The sequence below is a fragment of the Triplophysa rosa genome, linkage group LG9, assembly GCF_024868665.1.
Source record: "Triplophysa rosa linkage group LG9, Trosa_1v2, whole genome shotgun sequence".
NCBI lineage: Eukaryota > Metazoa > Chordata > Actinopteri > Cypriniformes > Nemacheilidae > Triplophysa > Triplophysa rosa.
The window spans coordinates 20,204,346-20,223,283 of NC_079898.1; the positions used below are offsets into that span (position 1 = coordinate 20,204,346).

The window sequence follows — 18,938 nt, forward strand, 5'->3', positions numbered from 1 at the left end:
GCCACCGTGTATGGGGCTTTACACAGCTAGGAGTACAACCATTACGCTTCACATGAGGATCTTGCAACGGTTCAGCTGCGCGTTAATTTCACGGAATGATATCGCTAATGCACACGGCTTCTTCTAAAAAATGTTAGGATAGCATCGGAATAGAAGCCTGGATATGATATTTTACCTGTCAATTTGTCAACATTTATATCTGCATTACATCAGATTGTTTGCAGGGTAGTCAAACTTCAGTTAATGCAGCGTTAGATAGCTTTAAATAGGTATTGTTTTTTTCTTCAACCTGGAAAATTAATCCATTAGGAAAAGGGATGAGGATATTTGTCGCACTCCAGCGCTTTAATTGATTGATTAAAGTAATTGATTGGTTTGGGAGGCCCTGAAACTGATTAAAATGCTTTTAGACACCAGCAGATTGAAAGGCAGCATGTTCCAGCACACTCTCTGGCCCCCAGAGGCCCATGTCTGGCTCTCCTTGAGGTGCAGATAGAGAGGATGTCTGCTGGTGTCTGCGCGCGTGTGGTCCATCTGGTCAGTGGAATTAAAACGGTCTCTGGTTTGCTTGCTTGCTTGTCTTGTGACTCCATTTAGATGTCTATTGTTGTGGCTCACATAATCACTGCAAAATTTGTTTGAAAGAAAACAACAAAACTAAGCAACTTTTCTAATAGAACTTTGTTTTTACAGACTACTGAAAGTATAGGCTAAAAGTATAAAAGTTTCAGGGTGATTGCAACACGTTTTGACATTCATTGTATTGGATTGGATTGGATTTGTTAACATTAGTTGCATGAGTTTACACGAACTAACAATGAGCAATGTAGTTTTTACCATTTATTAATATTTGCTAATGTTAGTTAATACCAGAACTATTAACAAATATTAACAGATACAACATTTGATTTAAAACATGTATTAGGAAATGCTGAAATTAAGTATAATATACACAACTGTCTTCTGAGGTGTGTAAAGACCTTATATAATGAAGTGTTATGTTTTTATTATCTTGGAGCTATTTCTATCTGCATACGCCGCGGGTCCCCTTGCAAGGAATTCATCATGTTGTTTCTACAGTAGCCCTAAATGGACAAACTTGGACAAGCGCGTTTCATAAATACTTTATCTCCTTCAGCAAAGAAACGAAAACGTGAAGACATCTTAATCCTGTGTCAGCTGCCATAGTGCTTCAAAAGAGAGGGGGCAGGGGTGAAGTGAGCCCTTGGTTGCAATTCACAACCTCACTATTAGATGACGCTAGATTTCACTGGACCTTTAACATTAAATAAGATGTTAAGACATCTTAAGACGTAAGACATCTCTAAGACATAAGACATAATAAATGTTGTAAAAGTATAGTTCATTGTTAGTTCAAGTTATCTAATAAATTACCTAATGTTAACAAACACAACTTTATTGTAAAGTGTAACCAGAATTATATATGGCAACAGGTATAATAGCACAAAAAAAAATGCTGGTTGAAAAAGAGCAGATCAAAATTATTTCATATTTATTATTAAAAAGTCCAAATTTTATGGACTTGTTTGTAATATTTTACATCAATGTAGAAATATTATTATTATTATTATGAAATGCACCATATACTGTATCACTTTGAATAAAAGCATCTCCCAAATGCGTCAATGTAAATTAATTTGGGTTCTGACAGACTAAAATGCAAATTTGTCCTATGGTGTGACGCCATAAATTTAGGAAAAAAACTAACAATGAAGATAAATCTCTCTCTATGCTATTTTATGTGATGAATATGAATATGAATAATATAAATGTAAATCAGTTTGTTTTCTAAAATTTGATATGTCACACCATAGGACACATGTACGCTTTACATGTATTTGGCAATAAAAGTTTTATTTTATTCATTTGTATTTAAAAATGTATTAATATTTGTAATAATATTCCACATGAACCTATTCCAAATTAACCCATTGTTTAAAACAACCCATCATTTTTACGGAGAACTCTACTGAGCATATGCTGAATATTTATGAACACTCTTACCTTTCTGTAAACAAACTGAATAACACAGCCTCCGTTACAATCACCTGCGGTCTCCACCACCCATAAAGCCCAACGATGCAGCAAGCACAAATATGTCGCATTCTGCATTTAGCATAAATTAAAGTGCAAAAAAGCACACTGCAGCATAACACAGCGCAACATTTACATCGCTCTCATTGTGATATTGTATAATCAGCTGGCAGCATTTCTGCACGGCGGGCGCTTGTTCTTTGCTGAAGGTCGTCCAAAGGTTTTACTCCGTGACCAGCATTACTCAGCATGTTATGATGTCACTGCTTTCTCGCTCTTATCTAGATAAATGCGGAGTGTGCTGTTATTCGCTGTTAAACAAAAGAGAAACATGGCCCCAGCTTCAAGAGTCTTTCTCTCGTGAACAGATGACAGGAGCGCTTCATCAAAGCGGGAGGTTTTGCTACAGGCTGAATTTGTGTGCGCGTGTGATGTTGTGTCTATCTGTGAGGGTGACGTGCTGATGAGGCCTGCTGGAGGCAGAAGAAACCGAATAACAAAGCTATTTTTGAAGTCGACGTGAATTGCCGTTCGCAACCCATCTTGTGATGAATATCTGAGTGGACGAGATATTCCGTGAGGGAAAAATTTGAACTGAATGAATGTTTAAAAGTCAATTCTGATAAAAGAATAATCGTACATTTGCACATTTCTTTGTCGAATCTTTTGTATATTGGAAAGAGAGAGGAAGAACAGAACCAATTAAGAGTTAGCGGTGTATGAATTGGAACCTGTTTGGTTTGTGGTAATAGCTACCAGTCGTCAGGGATGGCTAACAAGCTGTAACCAGCCAGGGAAAAGCCTTGGCTGCGGTTTCTGGGCTTCAGGTCCAGTAGGTTTGGCATCACGCAAGATGAGAATTAAACAGAAAGAAAGAGAGAATTCAGAGGACATATTGACTTTTTGGCAGGAATTCTAAGCTGAGAGTGTGAAAAACAAGAGAGGTAAAAGAAGAGCGCGCTGGATACACAACAAAGTTAAACAGAGCAGTAAACCTGCACAGGAGAGAAGAGAGTGAACAAGAGAATAGAGAAGTTGATAAAAAGAGCTGAAGCACTGAAGGAATGCTGATCCCTGCATATTTGCAGTAGCTGGCGGACTGTGATAGTTCTGAAATACTCGCCTACTTGTTTTAGAGTAGTTCCTACCTACTTCAGCTCTAATCCAACAGCACTTCAAAAAGAGTCAAATCTTGCATCCTATAGACCAGTGGTTCTCAAACTGGGGGCCGTGGCCCCCTGGGGGGCCCCAAGATGGATCCAGGGGGGCCACAGATTTTGTGGCATTTTATGAAATATAGAAATTTATCATAGATTTTATGCAATCAAACATCAGAAAAATGACACCACCAACCAAAAGAATTGTGGTTCCAGCATTGTATAACTGAATGTTTTTGGTTTAATTAAAATTCTAAGTTTAAGATTATACGTCTTTATATGGGGGGCCGCAAAGCGATGCACTTAACACAAAGGGGGCCTTACAACGAAAAAGTTTGAGAACCACTGCTGTAGACCATGCCAACATGGACAGGTTGTGAAACATGCTTTTGGCTTTGTGAAACCATGAAGAAAACTATGCAAGGTGAGACACAAAGCTAAATTGGACACATCCACAAATGTGCCATTTTGTTAGCACATAGATTTTAGATCTGCGGTTTGCACAGAACCCTCATGGTTGTATTTGAAGAGTTCATTTGCGAAATAATATTCATTTGCAATATAATATGTAATATCAGTTGGGATATTTTGATTACGTAATAATAAGTCAAAAATACAGCTAACTAACACAATGAAATCACAATGAAATCATGATAACATAATAAAAAACATGATTTTTGACATTGAAAACGGAGTGTTTTAGCAGATTAACTCTTCATTTACTGTATGCTTTCTGCAGGTCTTTTTATGTTAAAGGGATATTTCTCCCCAAAATTAAACGTACAAGTGTATGACTTTCTTTATTCTGCAAAACACAAGAGAAAATATTTTGAAAAATGTCGGTGAAAGAAAACCATTGGTCCCCATTGACTTCTATTGTGTGGAGACAAAAACCAAAGCAAGTCAATGGGGTCCAATTGTTTTCTTTTACCAACATTTTATATATTTACCAAATATTTTACCAATATTTTGTGTTCTGCAAAAGAAAGAAAGTCATACAGGTCTGAAATGTCAAGAATGTGAGCAAATGATGACTGAATGAGTCATGAATGAGATGATAAGAATGTTCATTTAAGTCTGTTCATTTCTTTTTTAAGAATTTAATTTAGCATTTTTTTATTTAGCAGTTTTAATTTTTTTATTCTACCTTAATTTTTTAATAATTGAATGCTTTTGTAAGCTAAACAATTTTTGTTCTTTCTTCACATCAAAAGCAGTTGAGCAACACTGCTCTTAACCAACTAACCCCAGTTAAATCTCAATACCTCTGCAGATGCTGAATTTAATTGCTGCATGGATAATATCAAACAGCACCATTGTCTTTCCACAGATGAGTGTTTGATAGCAGCTTGAACTCAAATAATACATCAATCCGGATCAAACAGACTGTGAGCTGTCTGCTTGTCTCTGCTCATCTTACATAAGAGCTAACTGCCTGCGGGACTCAACAAACCACATATTTTCAATCCTTAGAGAAACCTTGGATTAAATGTAAAAATCAATGCTTGTTCTGCCTCTGTTTCCTGTTCAGCTCCAGTCTTAGGTCTCGGAGAGCGGCACTGCTGCAAAAAGATGTTATTGTATTCCTGCTTTGCTAAATTCTAGTTACGGCGCTAATAAGGACGAGCTCACGGAAATCCATGCTCGCCGGGCTGGTTTTTTGATTATGTCAGGTTTGCCGTTGTAGCTTTTGACCTTTCCGTTCTCTCTCCTGTCTCTCACAGATAATGACGGCCATGAGGAGGAGGAAGATGCTAAAATGGAGGATGGTGAGTGACGTTTTTTGCTAATGCAGTATTCACATTTGCAAACGAGCCAGATGAAATATAATCCGCAGCATCTGAATCGCAATATCGGCCCTTGATGAATCAAGCTTTTTGTTGCGAATTGCAGCTCTGCGATTGGCTGTAAACAAGAAAACAAGAGTTTGTGTTTACTTGGCGTATCCCTGAAACAGTTTACTTGTGTTCTCACAGGGAATCTACTTTAGATCATTTGATTGGGATGAAGGATACGGGGTGATGCACTTTGCTTCATAATTGAATCGTTCGGGACCACATTTAGATTGAAACTAATGAAAAACTAATAGGACCTTGTCGTTCAGGCACAATGAAACATTATTAATTTGGAATGCAGTTGGCATTGCGTGTTCTCAACAGGTCTCTGTATGACACGACTTTTAACGCTGGTCCATTCAAATGCAGATTTGCACATCTTCTTTGTTGACTTCCAAACAAACAGATTACATGGCCTTCATCTGGATGCTTCCTGAGCTGTGCATTCACGCACGGACAAAAAGCGATAAAGGTGTTTCATTGTGACTAATTCGTGTTTTCCAGATGAGCTAAATACACGGTGGCAGGTACAGCATTACAAATGCTTTAGGGCTAAGCTAATTCTCAGCGTTAGGCTTTAAATCCACCTTCCAAATCTGCTAAACCACTGTCAAAGAGACAGCTGAGCATCGTAGTACTGCCTTCTAATCTGGGTTTATCTCTGGGTTTAGACTGGACTACAAACCTAGTAGGGTTGTCATGATACCATAAACATATCTTACTATGCCAGCTGTAGTATCTTGGTACCAAGTTTTGGATAAAAGCATCTGCTAAATGACTAAATGTAAATGTAAGTTGTATCACGATGCTGTGCCATGTTCATAATTGAAATCTACAAAATAAACCAACATTTCCTTAAGGGATAGTTCACCCAAAAATGAAAATGATGTATATTTGGACGAATGCTTGTAACCAAACAGTTCTTGTAACCAATTGACCACCATAGTAGGAAAAATTACAATAGCAGAACTGTTCGAAGTAATTTTTCCTACTATGGTAGTCAATGGGGTCCAAGAACTGTTTGGTTTCAATCATTCTTCCAAATATCTTTTTTGAGTGAGCTATCCCTTTAATACACAGATCTAAATGGAGCATTTTGTATTTACTATAGTAAACTGTATTATACTGTACATTACAATATATTATAGTATTACCTATAGTAATTGGATAAATTGTAGCAAATAAAATTTAGTAAAGTTTGCTGTAGTAAATGCTCAAATGCACATTTTTCACATGGGAACTAATTAAAATACGACACATTTCATTTATACAGCAATGTTTACGAAGAGAAATGTTAGGTTTATTTAAATGTGAAACTAAAACAGGTGGCAGCATTTTTTTCTGAATCATTCAACCAGTTCGTTTAAAATGACTGATTTATTCAAGGACGAAGCAAGCATCTGAATGAATCACTCACTGAATCGTTATCTCGTCCGAGTCGTTCAAAACACGGATTCATTTAAGAGAGAAACACCAGCAGATGTAAGTGTTCAAATGAACATTAATGCGCATATGCAACATTACTTACTGATTTGGTCCAGTTACCATAGGTTTTTCGTAGCTTTTTTTTTTTCCTAAAAAAAACAGTTCATTGTTGAGCTGAAAGGATGAACCCCAGATCAAACATCTCACTAGCAGTTGAGATTGACATAATAAGGCGAGCATTGATGGTTTCTACAAATTTCAGGTGATTGAAAATCCAGACTGTGAGAGAAGAGATTGAGGTTTTCACGAGCACATTATAAAACATTACTTTTGAAGGGCTTCGAGCAGTGTCGAATAGCCCACCGAGCTACTGTAAGCCTTTGTGTTGTGGCTTTGTGTGGGTCTGTTTACTTCTGCACAAAACCAGGGACACCGGTCACCTCTTTTGTGGACGCTGTTACACCTCATTGTAAACGTCGGATCAGGATGACCCGACACGGCAACACCTATCAGGATTCTATCTTATTCACAACACACCAAGCACCACGTTTTCTTTCTTTCTTTCGCTCCCTCACTTTTCCTGCCCCAGCAGTTTCGGCTAGCTTAGCGTCAGTTTCATTCAGTGAATATCTGACTGGCAGCCAAGCCCTGGCCTTTAGCACTGCTTCACTTAGCCAGGGCTCTGATTCTCTCTCTTTTTCTCTTCATCCAATTCAGAGGCTCGAATGGTTGCCATTCTTACATGGAATCGAGGCTTCCCCCCATCCCCCTGTATCAGCTCTCCCTCTCTCTATCAATCAATCCCTCTCTCTCTTTTTCCGTTTTCATGCTGTCTCTCACCAAAATCCCTTACATTACACTTTCACATGGCCCATTTTTTTATCAGCCGGCACACAAAAGCTTCTGTTGATGCAGAATCACCTGGTGCATGTATATGCGCTCCAGCAGGGCCTACAACACAATACCGGGATATTCCTCAGCTCATTTCACCTTTATCAGAGAACTTCACCGTGCCAAATCTGTGCCTTGTATTATCCACAGTAGCTTTTCCTCGTATATATGTATAGACTGGTTGTTGCTCTTTTCAGCTCAGAAATGTTTTTAAGTTTTTAATTTGAGTTTGTAGATTAAAGACTTCTTTTGACATCTGTACGCTTCTGTTTGACAGATAACACACTGACTGAGGGTGGAGAAGAAATTGAACCTGCAGGTATGAGAAAATCTTCAGCTGTGTGTGTGTGCGCGTGTTCATGTCTTTGTCTAGGCCGTTAAAGTTTTCATCTGCCTACATGAGGCTTTCATTTGGACCATCAGAGTCGATATTACCCAGAATTCCCTTCTTCTAAGCATTGCTGAGGGAAAATGAGAGCGAGATGGAGTCTCTTTGGGTTATTCTTTCAGGGTATGGAAACCTGTTTAAGGAGCCATTAGCTTACAGATTCTGCCGTTTCAGCCTCTTGGCTTATGCAGCACTGAAACAATTACTCGCTCCCCAATAAGACGGACCAGAGATAATTAGATTCGTACACTGGAGGACGATACCAGACTATTAACACCACAATTTCTCCATTTGTCTTAAAGCTGCGAGGTTCGAGGTGGTGCGATTTCTTTCCGTCTTTAATATTAAAGCAGCTAGGACTAATGTCTGGGGAAATTTCCAGTTGGCTGATATCTCTCTTCAGTGTTCAACACATAGTAATATGGTCGGTCAAATGATACAACAGCAGCATTTCAAAGGCACATATTTTGACCTTCTAACCAACAAACTACATACTGAAGGGATGCCCTAACAAAGATGTATCATGTCCATAAGGTAAAAAGAAGATATATTTTAATAATTATATATATATTTGTTTTGGTATGGTATGTAAATAGGTTATTGATTAAAACAAAAATAATGTAAAAAATGTAAGTTAATTGAAGATATACAGTATTGATTGATGTAGTAAATTATAAAACAAAAAATATTCATATTAATTGTTGTATTAGGCCAATTTGATATGTTTTATTAAATATAAACAATATATTTATAATAGAATAGAATAATTAATGTCAATAATTAATTAATGTCATTAATGTAATTTATATATATATTAAATTATATATTGATATATAATATATATCAATAGCCGTTGAAAAAATTAAGAGATTCAGTTATGTTTCATTCTTTGAACTATTAACAACATTTCACCAAATTTCAAATAAAAATATTGTTTATTTGCATTTATTTGGAGAAAATAAAAGCTAGAGAAACAGGTTAAAATAACAGAAAAGATGCTCTTTATTTTTTCAGACCTCAAATACGGCAAAGAAAGCAAGCTCATATTTACTTTAAAGCAATGCAACAGTAATATTTGTACATTTACAAATATGCATTTGTTTGTAATTTAACAGACACTGGACTGGAATGGTCTCACAATACATCTAGAAATGCTGATTAAATGAAAATTTCTCTTAAATTTTTCCGCGGCTGTATCTTATATATGTATTCAAATATTTAATAGATTTTATATGCTTATATTTTCCACAAGTACAGATATTGATACAAAAATGACTTTAAAAAAGCAGTGGCTTAAGGATGACAATTAAAATATAACAACAATTCTAATTTAACCCATGCAGACTCTACACTTTCTGTTCTATTTGGACACCTAACCTCATTTTGAGAGGATGACACAAACATTAACGCTATCTCCCGCTGAAGTGCAAACGAGACACAGCAGCATTCGTTATGACTCTGCCTTTGAAAAAAGTGAAGAGCAGAAGAAAGCGTGTTAAAGCGCAGCACTCTCTGATTTCTCCACAGGTTATCCGTAGCCGTCGTCCTCTAGCGATGTTGTTAACATCAAACGCGGTAGCTCTAACACGGTGTCGCTCCAAGAACAAAGTACGTCGGTGCATTAAATATGTTTTTGAAATCATTTCTATCGATTTACGGAAAATTAGCTTTGCATACAAATTACTCTACCGCCAAAGCTCGCGGCCGTGGCTCGCCTATTGGATTCCTGCGAATGCGCCAGCCCCAACTTTGTTTTTCATGCACGCAGGAAGTTGATATACAGCCGTGGTGGAATATTGCTTTGTATTACACATTCAGTACTCTCCCTGAGGGGATGCTCTGTAACTGAGGTTAGAGCACAGGGGCTTTTAGCCAGCCTGCTAATGACAGAGAAACATTAGTGGTGTTCTCCCTAAAGCAGCGCTTCATACATTCACATGCTCAGGGGAGAACTGGCCCCAAAAGCACTGATCTGGAACTATCCGTGTTCCTCGGCGGTTACCTGCGAGAAGTGTAAAGGAAAACGATACCTTATTCCGGATCAGTTCCCACTTGCCCGCCTTTACAGTCTTGCCTGGTGTTTCTCAGAGCAAAAAAATGTGTGAATCTCTGAGGTTTTTTTGAGTCAGGCCATATCATTGTCAGATGGATATTAAAGGATCAGTTCACCCAAAATGAAAAGTCTGTCATCCGTTTGAAACCCGTATCACGTCTGTTACTCTGTGAAACACAGAAGAGGATATTTATAGAAGATTGTCCAAGTTGTTCTTTACTGTACAATGAAAGTAAATGATGACTGCCGAACAAAATCTTTTGTAAATAATGAGGTAAAGTGGCACTATAAAATTTAGTTAAATGGACACCAGAGCGGTCATACAAGGTTTTCTATAAATAATGACAAAAATGTAAATGTTTTGGGTGAAATGTCACTTTAACTACAGCAGACATGTTAGACACAGTATCAGTTGGTAAAGACACACCGTCCTATAACCACAAAAACCTATGGCGATCCATTTGGTTTGACCTATCAGCGCCAGGTTGTGCCCTGAGACAGCTGTCGAGATGCTTGGGTGGAGATTCTGGACTTCTTCACCGAGTTCCGGGAGATAAAGTGATTTGTGATGTAATCCACATAAAATCAGTACAAGGGGGATCGGTGTGCAGAGAAATGAGAGGGATTGTTCACAGAATCGGGCTGAGCGTGTTAGCAGAGGAGAGAAGCCCTTGGATGGCTTTTCAAATGGCCTGTCAGGCGAGTGTGTGTTTAGTGTGTGTATCGGGTGGCATTTCAGAGATTAAGAGGTGACAGGTTAGATGGGCGAATCAGGATGCGGAGCATCAGGTCGGCTGTTAACTGTGTGCTCAGCAGATGTAGAAGGCAGAGGGGCATGTTTAGAGAGAGAGAGAGAGAGAGAGAGAGAGAAAGCAAGTCTGTGTGGGGGAAAAGGAAAGAGATATCAACCATCATGTATCACAAAACTGCTTATTACATAAATTATTCCTAATGTAAATTCATGAATTGCTGTTTTTTGCTTATTATTTTTTCTTTCATTTTACTTGGTTTCCATCTTACAGTATTTTTCATTGCTAAAAGCTCCTATAAACACAACACATTTCTTTTTTCAGATTTAAAATTTTTTCATTTGTTTATCATATATATTTCATTATTTAAAAAAAATTATTTCATGTGAATAATTTTTGGATCCTGAAATACACTTTGTTTCCCTCTCACAGGTATCATGTGTGGTCTTGGGCATGTGCTTTACAGTTTTGTTTGTGGTAAATAAATTCACTAACCTTAGAAAAAACACTGTTGCACAATAGATGCCATAGTTGAGTAACCATAATAGGTTGTTTTCAGTCACATGGTTTTTATGACACCCAAGGCGTGGCTGGAGGGCAGCAAGTGATTTTCCTCCATAGGGATTCACTATCACAAACTCAAAGTACCTATGTTTAACGACCTGAACAACGACTAGGTAAGCCCAAATTTCTGTCAAACCTTACTTGTAATAAACACTAGCTTCCGTCAAAAGAACGAGCCCTTATTAAATGGATAAAGTGAAAAATCTCGCGTTTTTCTTCCCCATAGAAGTCCATTATAAGGAAACAGCTTAACATACCAAAACAACAACCACAAAAAAAACAAAATAAATACATTTGTTTATCACTGATATCAAACATAAACATGATAACAGAAAAGGTTTATGGTCTCAGTTTGTGGTTTCTTTATAATGAACTTCTATGAACAACAAGCTTAACGTGAGTCTATTCTTATCCTGGAATAAGTGCTTGTTCTTTTAACAGTAGCTAGTGTTTATTCCAATTAAGGTTTAACGGAAATTTGGTTTTACCTGGTTGTTGTTTAGGTACGTTAAACCTCGTTAAGCGTTTTAGAAAGTCATCCAGCTCGGCTCATCCCAACCACAGATTCAGGTTTACAAACCACTTTTATCTCTGTTTCTCAGTCAATACTCGCATTTTCCCCCTTCATGAACAGAAACGATGCAAAACATAGGTATTTTGAGTTTGTTATAGTGAATTCCTATGGAGAAAATCACTTGCTGCCCTCCATCGGCACTTTGCGCAGTGCCATGACCAGTGCTCGAATTGAGTCAAGTCTTATGGGGGGTCCCCACCATAAGATTTTTTTTGGTGGGGGTGGGGGTTAGTCTCGCAATATACAATTTATACAAAATAAACAATATATTTGATCATAATATGCATAATTATATACTATTTATTAAAAACAGGCTTAAATAAAGAACAGGCTTCTTTTACTGTATTTTGGATCAAATCAATGCAGGCTTGGTGAATAGAAATGACTTTTGAAAAGTAGAGTACGTCCAACAGAATAATTCTAGCATTATTTACCAATGTAGTATTTACTATTTTCCGTAAAAACAACTGGATGATTGACACTTTGTGATAGTAATGTTTGTTCCAAAAGACTTGTTTAAATGCAAGAAACTAGTTTATTAGATATTAAAAATATAAATTGTGACAAGACCGGCTGTCAGTCTGTGTGTTAGTGTTGTGGGGATTTTTCAACGATTTCAGTGCAGTTTACATAGTTACGTCCAGTAGGTGGCGGCAAGGGACTGTTATGAGTAAGTCTGTCAGTCAGCAGACTATTCAACCGTTTCAGTCCAAAAGTCTGCTTTATTCAGGAAATAACTACAGTATGACTATCAATATATCAATCATAGCTATTTCAAGAGTGAATCCCACATTAATATGCCGATGTAATTCCCGAAACTTGGCAGCGTGTATGTGGCCATTGGTCTTAGCAGCATGAAAAGCAAGTTTTATACAATTCTGAATGGATTATATATAGCACAGAAACCGCACAACAAGCACTCCCTTTATAATTACTAAAAAGCTGTCACTCATCTTCATCGAGATCTCAAGCACCCCAGAACCAGGCTTAATAATAGTTTACACAAGGAATACAAAAGCCCCGACATGGAGTAATATATGGATAAATATAGTGGAAATATATATAGAGAGAGAGAGAAAATTACCCCTCAAAAAAGTAGAAGCTTCCTCTTCCCAACTGCGAGTGGAGGTTTCTTATTCTCCATTTTTTAGCTGAAGTTAGCTTCACCGGAGCGACGCCAATCAAGCAGTCATGTCAACGATGTCCTGCGCTTAGCGGTCTTTAGACGTGGGGCGGGGCGTTTAAATTTTAAAGAGACATGACAACTAGCCCATAAACAAACTTAACATAAATTATTGTAAATAATTAATTCACGAAATTTACCATATCCATTTCATGAATTTAATCACATTTGTCATTATTCATTATCTGAGGGACCCCCTAAGTCTATTTTTTACTTCTTATGGGGGTCCCTAATGCTTTTGGGGGGTCCCGGATCCCCCAGCCCCCCTCAATTCGAGCACTGGCCATGACGTCATGTGCAAACAACCTATTGAGGAACAATTATAATACGTTTATATTTAGAATTATTTTTTCCACGTTTAAAAATGTAAAATCCAGGGTCTTTTATTTTGAAAACTGTCAATTGATTGGATGTATAAAACAGCTGTGGCATTTTGAAATGGAACTGTCAGCTGACTGACAGCTAAAGGGGAGAAGTCAATGGATGCTCCGCCCAAGATGTCCATATTACGTCATTTGAGATGGATAGTCACTACAGGGCGGAAGTGCATTTTCAGATTTTAGGATTAAATACATTTTAAGATTATCAGGGCACATTAATTTTAAAAAGAGAATGACCTACATTGATAAGCTATCGACAATAAACGCTGTAATATTTCATGAAAAAATAGGAATTGTAATTTTTGATTTCACCGGGACTTTAATGTGACTTTTATGTAACACTTTTGAATCTGTTAGTTTTAATAAACACCAGCCTCTGGGAAATAGAATTGCAGAGGTTGAGCATAAAAACTGGGACATGAAAGTGTAAAAGTGTTTGTTTTAAAAACATCCTTATATTTTAGTTGGTAATATTTTCTTGTTAAAAACACAGAGTGCCTTCAAAGTAGAAAAGATGATACAAACAAAGAGTATAGAGGAATACAAGATGGGTGAGGTCAAGTACTATGAATCTTCAGTGATGCGTTAAGGCCAAGGGTGGGCGACTTTACAATTCCATATTGTAGAAAGCGGCTCATGTGATTCTAAGTTTTGCACAGCTGGAAACACAGCAGTTAAGCTCAGACCCTCACAGAGAGAGAGAGAGAATCAAAAGATTCTGCACTGCATGAGCTATACGCCGCTCTTAAAACTGGTGGCCAACACACACATGCACTGGAGATAGATTCTGGGCTGCTGAGCAGCTCCTGTTGATCGTGACACCCTCATTCACCTTTCTCTCTTATGTCTCATACATTTTTCATGGTGCCGGTTTTCCTCGCCACTGTGTTCATAGTGCCTGACTGACAGGAAGTGGAATTTCTCGCTGTGTAAGGGCAGGAAAGGCTCTGACTTTTCTGCCATTTGTTGCTTCATGAGATCCATAGTAATGCGAATCTAAATGTATGGCATTAGATGCATTTTCTAGATAGCTCGCAAGAGCGTGTCTGCTTAACAGCTGCCGAAATGTACGTAAACATCCTTATCAGGTAGCATTAGTGTGTGTGTTCAAGCACGTGTGCGTTTGTGAGAGTTTGTTTGAACGCTGTTGCACTACTCCCATCTGCTGGTGGATCAGGGAATTGGCTTCATTATAGTGTAAAATAACAAAAACACAACATATCAAAGGATCAAAGGTTTTTGACATGTATTCTCCAAGACATGTTCATATATCTGTTTGTCTGCCTTCAGAGTTTGTACTTTTGTGCTTAACGTTTGTTTGCTCGTTTGTTTTGCACAGTCAACATGGAAAAAAATGCTTTTTTTTCATGTAATATCGTTTTTTTGAGCCTTTTTAAGTTTACTTCTGTGCGCACCTCGCTTTTGAAAGTGGCCATTGTGAAAGCACAGCATGACTCAAGTAATCTGCTGAAGTAAAACAACTCTCAGCTCTGTTCTCTCAGAATAATTTGGCTTTGTATCCAGGTTATAAACAACATCCCTCACAGGCGTACGCAGTGACCACATGACCTCACATTGAAACAGAGAAGATTTATCATCCCGGTATTTTAGAATCCAATTTATCTTCAGGTTCCTCTCAAGAATACCATCAAAAACAAGGGCAGACGTCAGCATTTTAGCTATAAGATGACGTGTGACTGCTGCCCTCTTAGTCAATGCCTTAAGAGACTGCATTTTTATATTATTAGATTACAGTTTAGCTGAAAATAATTGTTGTGTTATTTTACTTAACCTAATTCCAAACTTTTTTTTACTGTGGAACACAGAATTATGAGAAAAGACTGAGGGATATTCAACCAAAAAAGAAAATTCTTTCATTATTTACTCATTCTCATGTCATTCCGAACCTGTATGACTTTCTTCTGCAATACACAAAGGAAGATATTTTGAAGAACGTTGATAACCAAACAACAATAGATGCCATTGACTTCCATTGTATGGACTCAAAACCAACATCTTTTGTGTTCCACAGGACAAGGCATCTTTGTTGATGATATACAAATGTTAAATTCAGATGTGTCTTGATGCCCTCATGCTTCCTGAGAATGAAGCATCCGTATATTCTTGAACACAGCCTATACAATTTGTGGTATACAAAAAGTGGTATCCACACAGTCCGCTTGGGGAATAGCTGTCACCTGCGTAAAAATGCAGAAAGAGGGCAATAGATTGAACTGTGGCCCCTGGAGGATGACCCGTGCCCTCAAAATAAATAAAAACTCACTATGTCTCAATCTGCTGTTATTGGTTGATCAATATCGAGGGGGAAGTCTGGAAGGTCCGGTGGGTGTCAGAGCGCATTTGATTGACAGCATCACAACTGGGCGAGGCTAACGACAAACCACACAATACCTTTTATCACCGTCCGCCATGTCATATTGTTTTTGTTTTCCTTATAAGAGCGTGTGGCGAGAAAATAAAATTGCTCAGACATTGCTAAATGGCTTCTCTCGCTAGCTTGTTAAAAAGGCAATTATGTCAGGCCATTGTGAGGCGCAGCAGATTATTCGTGTTGGGGTCTTCCTTTTTCCAATTTGTCCTAAACATCAGCTGGGTTGAAGAGAGATAGTCCAGAAGAGTTTTCCCATATCAATGCAGATGAGAGGAGACAGATGCGGAGGGTTTAAGCAACTAAACCGTTTGCGGTAACTGATTAAACGCGACAAAATGAATGCATAAACGCCTAGATTCAGCCCAGCTCACATAAACCTGTGAGGCCCACTGCAGCGGGCTCGGGGGACTTCTGCGTGGGGTTTGTTGAGATGCATTTAGCTGTCCGCTGGGACTGTGCTCGCTGCAGAGTGGAGATAGCGCTAAATTAGTGTAGCGATGAAACTGCCTGTCTGCCAGAAGTATTTTAATTTTGATGTGAAACGTGACTGCAACAGCAGAACAATCATAACGGCAAACGTATGGACTGCTTTACTGAGATTATTGTGCCAAACACTCCCTTAATTTTTGTGTTTTGTTTTTAATATTTTGCTTTGTTTGTTTGCAGGCCTTTAAACATGCTTGCACATGTACTGTATACTGAAGCCATGTGACATTTATATATGACTGTTTTGTTTTTGTAGGTGATGCTAAGGAAGACGCAGAGATGATGAGCCAGCCAGGTAGGCCTTTAGTGCGTTGAAAGTTGTTGGACTTTTTTGGTCTTGGCATTGAACTACTTGTATAAAACGCATCCGATAGGGATGAATGCAAACGCAAATTTAGCTCCATGCTCACCATTTGAAAAGGCCGCATCTTGTTATTCGCTGTATTTAGCTTGCCTTATTATCTTATCCCCGCAACTTGGGAACAACGGCAATTTACATTTACATTTAGTCATTTAGCAGACGCTTTTATCCAAAGCGATTTACAAATGAGGTAAACAATAGAAGCAATTGGAACACCATGAGGACAACAAAAAGCATAAGTGCAGTAAAAACTGGTCTCATATAGCCTACCACAGTCTACAGAGCAAAGGATTTATTTAAGGATAGAAAGAGTAGAAAAGAAACTTAAAGATGGCTACAGAATCTGCTGATCTTGTAGATCATTCTACAAATGTGGAACAGATCCAGAGAAGGTACGTGAGAGTGATTTTTTCCCTTTTTGGGATGGCACCACAAGACGTTGTTGGTTTGCAGAGCGCAGGGATCTGGCGGGTACATAGGTCTGTATTAGCGAGTGAAGATATGGGGGTGCCGAACCAGTGGTGGTCTTGTAGGCCAAGAGCAGAGCTTTGAATTTGATGCAAGCGACTATAGAGAGCCAATGTAACTTAATGAAGAGAGGAGTGACGCGTGCTCTCTCCGGTTCATTGACGCTGCATTCTGGATCTGCCAACTTAATGAATTCTTTATCTTCTACGACTCGCTGATTGGTTTCTTTTCCTCAGAACAAATCCACTCAGAACCAAGCGATGTCCTGAATTTAAGTCGTTGAAACTCCGCTGACTGTTTTGAAGATGGGATTAAATAATCCATGCATCGCAATCTCGATTCTTATATCAAAAGCCCACAGAGGTTTGTTTTATCCCCAATGAGGGCCAATAAGAAATAGCATGACAGTCAAATATCTGCAGGAGTTTTTAATGTTCTTCTCGATAGATGAATGTGTTCTTTCGTTTGAACCCGCCAGCAGTGAGCGTGATTAGATAACAATCATCTTCTCTTCTTTAGTATGGGATTAGCCACTGATGAAAGCACCAAATAAAGATTTGCCTTGCTTGATATTTTTTTAGGCTGAGGAAGAAAGCCACAAATCTTGTAATTCTTTGGGGGTTTATTTTTGTCTTCTTTAGATGAAAACTGTGGGGATGATGTGACGATGGAAAGCCAGAAGCAAGGTTTGTATTTCTGCTCATATTTTTTCAAGTTTTGCTGTGGATTACACTCTTAAAAATAAAGGTGCTTCACGATGCCATTAAAGAACCTTTTTTTGTCTAAATGGTTCTATAAGGAACCTTTAACATCCAAAGAACATTTCTGTTTCACAAAAGCCTCTGTGTGGCGAAAAAAGGTTATTCAGATTATGAAAAGGTAAGAAAGAGATGGTTCTTTAAAGAACCTTTGACTTAAAGGTTCTTTGTAGAACCAAAAATGGTTCTTCAATGGCAACCTTTTAAGCACCTTTATTTTGAAAAAGATCCAAGATCCACTTTAAAGCACGGTCAGCCATATGCTTCCAGACGGTCATGCTTGGTTTTTGCATGACGCTTTGTTCTTTTTTTTGGAGCATGAACCGTCACAAAGGTGTTTCCATCTCGTTCCACTCCGTCAATCCATCACCGGAACACGATTTATGTAAATGCACCTTAAAAACCACCTGCGTTTGGTGTCAGGTAACCCCTACAATTAGACTCAGGCAACTAGGCTTTCAAATCCCCCCCAAAAATGTTTTGCACATCCCTGCAGTTTACATGCTCCATAGCGAGAACATTCACCAGGTCTTTCTATGTCACGCCATTAGCACAATGCGAAGACGCTGAAGTCGTTACGCTTCACGCATCACGCTGAATCCATTCAGAGATGCATCCTGTTGTCCTTGAACTTGTCTCATTACGGAAAGGGAGAGTGGCTGTCAGATACACTTATTATCGTGACGTTTGTGTGCATGCGTGTAAGCTTGCGTGTTGAGGGCAAGGGGGGCCGTTTGCTTAATGAGACACCTCGCTCCAATCCACACGAATGTACAGAGACAGACATCAGAACATGTGCATCGACAGACACACACCACTGCACACGCTGAAATGATTCTCCAGATCGCATGCACACACACACACGCACGCACGCACGCTCAGAGGCGCTGGCCTTGTGTTTCCTCTGGGTATTCATATAGCGGGACAGACGCTTTACGTTCTACTAGGAAAGCACCAGCCACGATCTGTCCCATCTTAGCCAACGTTGAACTTTTGCATTGAGTGTGACCTTACACCTATTTGTACAGGACTATTTTTTCCTGAAGTGCTTTGTGTTTCACAGGCTTTTTATAAATTCTGTTCTTATTAAACACACCTCTGTCTTTTCTCATGCAAGCTTGGTCAGATTTATGAAGCAAATTGCTTGCCATCCCGTCTGCGATTTTGGTATATTCTTTTCTATTCAATTATATATCAGTTATACATCTGCGGAAAAGAG

General features: G+C 38.5%; 1 protein-coding gene across 2 annotated transcripts in view; it reads left to right on the top strand.

Annotated features, from left to right (window-relative positions):
- macrod2 (mono-ADP ribosylhydrolase 2) overlaps positions 1-18,938 on the top strand; it is a 510,226-nt gene that overhangs the window by 469,472 nt on the left and 21,816 nt on the right. The window contains exons 10-14 of one of the 2 annotated variants that reach the window (XM_057341952.1): positions 4,937-4,981; positions 7,641-7,682; positions 10,986-11,030; positions 16,389-16,427; positions 17,603-17,647. In XM_057341952.1, coding sequence (XP_057197935.1) covers positions 4,937-4,981; positions 7,641-7,682; positions 10,986-11,030; positions 16,389-16,427; positions 17,603-17,647 — 216 coding nt within the window. The remainder of the gene's footprint in view (positions 1-4,936; positions 4,982-7,640; positions 7,683-10,985; positions 11,031-16,388; positions 16,428-17,602; positions 17,648-18,938) is intronic. The other variant, XM_057341953.1, reaches the window with a different exon arrangement.